Here is an 8,327-nt window from a genome sequence, read left to right on the forward strand (position 1 = left end):
TTCGGACGTTCGAATTGGATTGGATTGACCTTGTTTGAATCCAAAAGAACCGAAATAAATTAAATATGAAATCGTTAGTTTATGAATAAGTATTGTTAATATAATCATGCTAAGCTATTATTATAATTATTACTATTTATCATGTAACCTACTTACGTTTTCAATACTTTTATTAATCGTGTACAACTATACTTTTAAGAATTAATTTTTTATTATTGTATTTTAATTTTTATTTTCGCATTAGGCCCAAAATATTTGAAACGTATTTTAATTTGCACTCTCATATCGAATCCAAATAACCGAATTTTAAATCGGTTTGAATTAGAGTGGATTTGGTGAGGAATTTAGACCGGGTTGGATTTTATAATTGAAAATTAAAATTATTTCGGATCGGATTGGATTTGGGCTAAATTCAAACCAAAAACCGAATGGACACTCCTACTTATTATTAGACCTTATTATTAGACTTGTTTAGACTTATTGAAATTTATTAGACCTTATTTAACCTAATGTAACTTATTAGACCTTATTTAACTTATTGGACATTATTATAACTTATCTGAACTAATCTGAACTTATTAGACCTAAAAATTATTTTTATAAGGCGAAGAGAACAAACCCTTAGCGAATGACGGTGTGCAATTAAAATAGTTTTAAATTTGACCGCCTATTAAAATATCTCACTTTGATTAATATATTTAAGTTTTTTTTTTTTTTTTTTTTTTTTTTTTTTGTTTTTTTTTTTTTTTTTTTTTTTTTTTTTGTTGAAACACATTATTAACCCAAACAACAACATACAATAATCATCATAATATATTAATAAGCGTATTATTACCATTTAAGGAATCATATTGTGTTTAATAGAATCATCCAATATATTTGACATAAATATAATTAAATAGTACAAATAAATAAATAATACGATAATATATGTGCTGATACCCCTTGGTGTAGTTGGTGAATGCTTTCCTATTATGTATAAGTGATCCGTGTTCGAATCCAAACTACTCCATTTTTTTTTTTTTGGGTTTTATTTTTAGTTTTCATTTACATAATAGTCATAAATACTAATGTTTCCCATTTTAAATAAGACTTTTAAATACCAATGATACTAATTATCAATAAAACAATTCGAATCATGATTAATTTAAATTCAATATACCAATTATTATTATTTTTGTTTGCATTTTATATTTCATTCACCTATTACCCATAAATAGTAACGTCCTAATATAAATTAGTACTTTTAAATACTAATGTTACGAATTGTCAATAAAACAGTTCGAGGTCTAGTTTCTTTAAATCTGAAATTATAAAACTCCTACTACAAACCCAAAACCTTTCCGCATTTCTGAGCATCAAATTCCATAAAACAACATCTTTCCGAATTTAAACAGCATCAAAATGGTATTAACAGGATCAATTTAAATATTGGCTTACTGATTCATATTTAATTCATACAAATACAAACATTTTCTCAAAGACATACATATGGCAAAACCTTGTAAATTCTTCACCGCTTGCAAAATACATACCCACAGCCGGAGTACGACTGAATTGTTCTTTTCCGTTTTACCGATAATGAGAATCATGTTCATTTATATTGTTATTAACCTCAACCTTAATCTCTTCATTTCTAATGTTAGTAACCTCAGCTTCTTCATTAATAATCGAATGGCATGCACTGTTGCTTCTTCTTCTGTTACATCGTTTGATTCGATCTGCATCTTCGATTGAGCTAATCACATCATTTATCACTTCATTAAGATTAATGTTCAAACGAGGGGACATGTTTTTGCATTCCATTTCACTGCCACAATGTCAAACACACTACTGTTATTTATTTCAGATTCAACAAAATAAAAAAAGATACTATAAAATTATATTTTAATTTAATATTGACAAAATGATCCTACGTATAAAAAACTGATACTATAAAATTATTGACAGCAGATAAACCTCGATTCCATTTAACAATTGCTTCCATTACAATGGAACCCAGAAAACTCCTTCAATTAAATAACATCTCACAAGAAACAAAACCAAAGACAACATACAAATCAATCTATTAATCTAAACGATTTACCCTTTCAATTCAATCTTTATAAAACCTAATTTTTACCCAAAAATCATCTACTTCAAAATCAAACAATGAAAACCCTAAATTATCAAAATCATCAAACTAGGAATTTTAAACGTAATAATTCAGCAACTAACAAGATTACCTGCGAATATTTGTAACTGATTGACGAAATTAATATCCACACTTGAATAATTTCTTCACAATTCTTCCCTTATTCAAATTGGGTGTGTTCTTCGCCAAGGAATTGTGGGGGAAAAGATGAAATTTTGGGGGAGAAGATGGGAAATTTTGATGCTTAATCGGGAAATTAATGGTGTATTATTCATTAATTGTTGCCGCCCACTGAAAATTTTGCCGCTCACCTTCCTCACAATGGCGCCTAGGCTGAAAATTTTGGCTCTCATCTTTCCCTCTTCTTTTTTTTCCTTTCCCTCTTCTTTTTTTAGTTTCCATTATTACATTGATGAGTTGGCGTTTTTTTATTGGTGGTGTACAAAAGGAATCTTGTACACTTAGTGTACCCCTAGCCTTTTACTTGTAAATTGATAATACTATGGTATAAAATTTCGATATTTTAGTTGGTTTTGACAAATGTTTGTCTTGGTCTAGTTGGTCGGTGACCTTATACAGTTTACGGTCCAATTACTCCTAGAAGTGTTGTTGATATCTGAAATTCATGTGAAGGTGTCCTAACTTAGCAAGCACCGAAATATGGTCCATTATTTCACAATATATTACGCTAGTGTTTGTTTCCTAGTGTTTGAATTTTACTCCTTTGTAACTTCAGTAATTGACGTTAAGTTAGTTGAATTGAGACTCACTTTTTTGACACCTTATTGTCTTGCTGTTTATATTAATTACAAAAATCTATCTTATGCCGTAATTCACGGCTATAAATACACAATCTATAGCTTTATTTTCTTGTCTAATTACTATATGGAGTAGTTAGTGTTACATCGATCTATGCACTTAATACATACGCTCACTAAGGCCCTGTTCTCTTCACCTTAAAAAAATAGAGTAATATTAAGTAAAAATAATTTTAGTTGAGTAAAATTAATTTCAGTTCAGTAAAAATAAGTTATGTTCAGTAAAATTCGGTTTTCTTAAAGAAGAATTATAATAAAAAATCAGTAAAAATAATTTCAGTTAAACAAATAATAATTTAAGTTCAGTAAAATTAATTTTAGTTCAGCAAAATTTAGGTGAAGAGAACGGGGCCTAAGTAATAATATTTGTCGAGTGAAAAAGTTAGTTTATATCTCACAGGCTCACAGCGAAGAAATTATGGAATTAATAAATCTCAAAGAGTTACTTTGGGGTGGGGATTCTCTCACCCTTCTCCTCCTCACCCCCACTTCCAATAACTTAGTTCAATAATTCAAGCCAGGTTGATCAGTGAGAGATTACGATATGATAGAACCCTTCTCATTACCTACCAAAATATGTTCGTTTCCAACTTTCCATGAGAGGTGAATGGATGTAGAAAAAAGGGGATATAGAGATAGGGTAGAAGAGATGGTGAATTTGGAATGAATAAAAATTGTGGGGTAGTTATGACATTTAATGAGTTTACTAAAATAAAATAAATCACTTTTTTCCTAATATGGGAAGTGAGCTTCATTTTTTCATAATCTAAACTTAACAGTATATTTCTAAAATTAATAAATTAAGACAGATAGAATAAGGTGTCTTATTTGCCTAAGTTGAAACCAAATAATTGTTGAGGGAAAAAAAAACTCTTACAATTACCAAATATCTCATGATTGTCACTCTAATAATATCAGAGAATGCAAGTCTATTATGGTGATAATCAAATTTTGTTTATCAAATATGAAGTAACATTTTTGTAAATAAATACTAACTTTTTTTTATCAAGTGTGAATCTCACGTACATTTGATGTTGATTGAATAAAGTCGTTGATTTATTTACAAAAATACATAAACAAAATTGTTTATCATTTGATTGACTATGACAAGCTCAAATGATACTCACAAAAAAAAAAAAAACAGTAATAGAAGCCTAGTAGTAAGAGCAAACAAGATACAATAAATTTTCACTTGCAGACCTGCAAAAACATTGAACATATACGGAGTATATAGCACCACACAAAAAAGATTGCATTAAATATAGAAGGAAAAGATTTGAAGATAAGATGAAGATTGCTAAGGAATTCTGGTTAATTCAGTTCTGTTATACATGGTTGGTTTATATTAAGAGCATATGCATGACTGCCAAATTAAACAAACTAGGCAATATTTATTTAGAGTTGGCTCTTGATTTGTTGGTCACTTGGTCTATGGCTGAATCTAGGGGCCGGGTGATAATTGAGCGAGCTGAGAGTTACTTAAATTAGGCTTGTTACACTTTTATTCGAACATAGTTCAGTTTAGTTCAGCTTAGTTCAATAAATCAGAACAGACCATTAGCTGATAAGATCTCTATTTACTTATTTGAAAAATTGGTCCCAAGTTCAAGCTATAGATTTTACTGCAGTGGCCTACAACTTTGACTTCCAGAGCCTTAAATTGCCATATATTATCCAAATACTTTGTATAAAATATGGGTTTAATCCATAGCTAGACAGTAACCAGTTTGGTAGAGTTGATACTTGTAGGAAACTCACTATGTTATTTTGATGTCACAAAGATTATATCCTCGCCTTTCCCCTTTACTCTCTGAAGCGTTACCCTATGTCCCTATGTGGCTGTGTGTACCACGCTGATTGTGAAGTTAAACATAATCGTTTGCATTATTTTTATTTAAATTTTGCTAATCTAAACTAACTATTAGTGGATTTTTTTTTTTTGTTTTTTTTTTTTTTTTTGAGCTTAACTTAACTTGTTGAACTTTGAAGTAATTAAAATAGAGTATGGGCTCTGGTAAAGTTTTGGGTGAGACGTAATCACGTGAGTCCACTATCATGTTTTTGGTGTTGCGGGCCTCGCAATCCGGTTTAGTTATCCCGCGCCTTTTTATTGGACTTTTGTTATTGAGCCCGGTCTCACGTGAGTCCGGTCTCACACAAAACCTTTTGATTTGCTCTAGTTGTGAATTAAACAAGGTCAATTCTTTCCTTTTTTTTTTAATTTAATTTGACTTGCAAAAAATGTTTTTTTTTATTTTTATTTTTATTTTTATTTTACTTTAGTTTGTTACACACCCACCCTTTTTTAGGTTTGGGCCAGCCCATATCATAAAGAAGGTGGCCTGAAGCCTACCATGTGATATAGCCCAAAACCAAAGAGGGAAGTAGAAAGCCCACAATGTGATACAATTCAAAAGACCAAAACCAACAAACACTAGCGTTTAATACTCAAACCATTGAGAGCGAGAGTGAGGAGAAAGGGTAAAGAATCTCCACACTTAAAGTGCCTTTAATGAAAATTGAACCTTCAACTTCAAAGTTTAAAGGTACAATTTTTTTCACAAAACCAAGCTTAGCTTGACAAAATAAAGCTAATAAATTGATATATTAACGAGTTTTTGTATGTAAAGACAATAACCACTAAAGGTGCCATAGAAATATAGAATGCCATTTGCTAGTTTGCAAGTTTTTATTTGTGCATGCGTACCTACATCAAGTAACCAAATCATAATGTAATAATGTAATAACTTATGAAAAATGCTTCATTTTAGGTCGTCATACATATATTTGAGGTAAGATATTTACCAATATTTTTAACAGTGTAGAATTATATACTAAACAATAATTTTCTTGAATAATTCAGAATTTTTCCACCAAAAAACAATACAAAATAAATATTTTTCGGTGCTGCATGATTTAATAACAGACCAATTCCATAATTTCAAACAATTATTTCTCCACAAAATCGGTAGAACTAGAGTACCAACCAAATCCAAGGGACCCACCAAAAAAAACATAATTCGATTTCAGATCAATATTTCCTAAAACAAAATTATAAAAAATACAATCAATAATATTTCGGTTGAATTTAATAATTGGCCAGCTCATACTCCTTACTCCAGTTACTACCTTTACGTCTCACATTATTATTCATACTACGTACTATGAACTTTCCTTATTTTATTTGCATGTTTAATTCTATATATACCTCGTCTTTCATTCTTTCTTAATCATCTTTCTTTCACATAATCAATAATTCATCTTTTATATTTTTGTTACAAAAAAATATGGGAATTTTTTCAAATGATAAAGCTCTTGTGCTTAAGTTTGCTTTAGTGGTTGCTATTATGGTAACCTCTACGGCTTACGGCGCAGGCAACTTTTTCGCCGATTTTGAAACAACGTTTGGTGGTGATAGGGTAAAAATTTCGGGCCCTCGTAGCGAGCAACTCTCCCTCTCCTTAGACCAGGGTTCAGGATCCGGGTTCCGGTCTAAGAAGGAATACTTGTTTGGGAGGATTGACATGCAAATGAAACTTGTTCCTGGTAATTCTGCTGGTACTGTCACGACGTTATATGTAAGTCTATCTTAATTTAATTGGTAGCTTATATTACATGGTTTTCTTAGTACAAAAATTTTAAGCTTTATGTTTGATGATCAAAATGTTGTTGCTTGCAGTTGACATCTGATCAAAGCACAGGAAGACACGATGAGATCGATTTCGAGTTCTTAGGGAACGTTACTGGCCAGCCTTACACTCTTCACACCAATGTGTTTAGCCAAGGACAAGGCAATAGGGAACAACAATTCCACCTTTGGTTTGACCCAACAAGCAACTTTCATACCTATTCCATTGTTTGGAACCCACAACTAATTATGTAAGTCCATGATCCATCTAATTGTACCTAAAATATTTGTGTGACGGGTCAAGTGACATGAGTACTAGTCGATTTTACAAGGTCTAGATGACTATGTGCAATATAATACGTAACTCATTTTAATTTTAATATTTTATTATTTTATAGGTTCTTGGTTGATGAGACACCTTTAAGAGTATTCAGAAACTACGAGAACAAAGGGATTACATTTTTCCCAAAGAGCCAACCCCAAAGAATATACGCTAGCCTTTGGAATGCCGACGATTGGGCAACACAAGGAGGATTGGTGAAGACAGATTGGTCTAAGGCTCCCTTCAACGCCTACTACCGGAACTTCAACATCGACACCTCGACGAACGGGAAGTGGAAGACTCATGATCTTGATGCAAACAGCAGGAGAAGAATGAAATGGGTTCAAGATAACTATATGATCTACAATTATTGTACTGATTGGAAGAGATTTTCTCAAGCTTTTCCTCCTGAGTGCAAGCATGCCAAGTTTAATTAAGGGGTGAAAATATGGACATATAATATAAATGCATGGGCTACCATTTAATTTTATATTGTATTTTAATTTGATTCTTTATTCATAAATTATATACTTGTATTCATTTCACTTTGTATTTTTAGGTTTATACATGGATTTACATTTTTATGTGTAATTGTAATCATAAGATATTCAATAAAATCAAATTGGTTCTTTTTTATAATTAATCTAAAGTGCACCCGGGTGTATATAACAAATTCCAGTTATTAATAACGACATTAGAAAGCTGATACATATCGGAAAACTTATTACTTGTAATATTTACAAGAAATTGTAGGAACATAAGAATGTACTCGTAAATCTCTATTATATAAACTAAGGGTGATGTAGACTAGAGTAGCGGTGTGCATATATAATGCCTAAAATAGTAAAATGTCCTTAATTATATATATATAGATGTATGCTTTTAGTAAAAGGGAAATTTTTTTTTGAATGAAATCTCACCAATTTTTTTAAGGAAAACCAGCCAAAATTTTTTATGGATGAAACTTTTTTGTTCCACATACGGTGAGACAAAAATTGATGTCACCCACCATATGGAGGTTGGAAATGTGGCAGATTGGTAAAAACCAACAATTATTGAAATCATCGGATCATGAAATATGTTTGATGTCCACAAGTAATTGTCCTGTGTTGGCGAATATAAGAAAAAATAATTACAAGCGAGTTTTTATAAGGTTGAGTACTTACTCCTTTAATTATCCGTTGTTTTGGGATGTAACTTTCTATGAAGTATAAGCTTGTAACTTGTAAGTAGATCAAAATGTACTCCTCCTTGCTTGTTGGATTGCTCACGTCTCACTCAAAATTGTAGACAAAGTTGTTTATCGTTCATATAAAAATCAACTTGGAGCTGAGGGGGGTATTAACCAAATTTTTTGTAGAATTAAGAACGTATTGTGTTGATCTTATTAATATTGACAAAATATGTTCAGATAAGATAAATTTA

The 8,327-nt window shown here is 30.9% G+C and overlaps 1 protein-coding gene across 1 annotated transcript; it reads left to right on the plus strand.

Moving 5' to 3' along the window:
* Positions 1 to 6,208: 6,208 nt before the first annotated feature.
* LOC145606690 (xyloglucan endotransglucosylase/hydrolase protein 24-like) lies at positions 6,209 to 7,353 on the plus strand. Its single transcript, XM_081662511.1, has 3 exons — positions 6,209 to 6,530; positions 6,632 to 6,831; positions 6,979 to 7,353. The coding sequence occupies exons 1-3, from the start codon at positions 6,240 to 6,242 to the stop codon at positions 7,337 to 7,339; spliced, it is 852 nt and encodes a 283-aa protein (XP_081518637.1). The 5' UTR covers positions 6,209 to 6,239; the 3' UTR covers positions 7,340 to 7,353.
* The last annotated feature ends 974 nt before the right edge of the window (positions 7,354 to 8,327 follow it).

This window comes from Chenopodium album, chromosome 23 (genome assembly GCF_948465745.1).
Source record: "Chenopodium album chromosome 23, dcCheAlbu1.1, whole genome shotgun sequence".
In the NCBI taxonomy this organism is placed as follows: domain Eukaryota; kingdom Viridiplantae; phylum Streptophyta; class Magnoliopsida; order Caryophyllales; family Amaranthaceae; genus Chenopodium; species Chenopodium album.

Bases quoted from the DNA above. Each gene is read 5' to 3' on its own strand.
- LOC145606690 (XM_081662511.1), top strand. From the start codon at position 6,240: ATGGGAATTTTTTCAAATGATAAAGCTCTTGTGCTTAAGTTTGCTTTA. The intron at 6,531-6,631 runs GTAAGTCTATCT...TGTTGCTTGCAG, and splicing joins GTACTGTCACGACGTTATAT to TTGACATCTGATCAAAGCAC. The intron at 6,832-6,978 runs GTAAGTCCATGA...ATTATTTTATAG, and splicing joins TGGAACCCACAACTAATTAT to GTTCTTGGTTGATGAGACAC.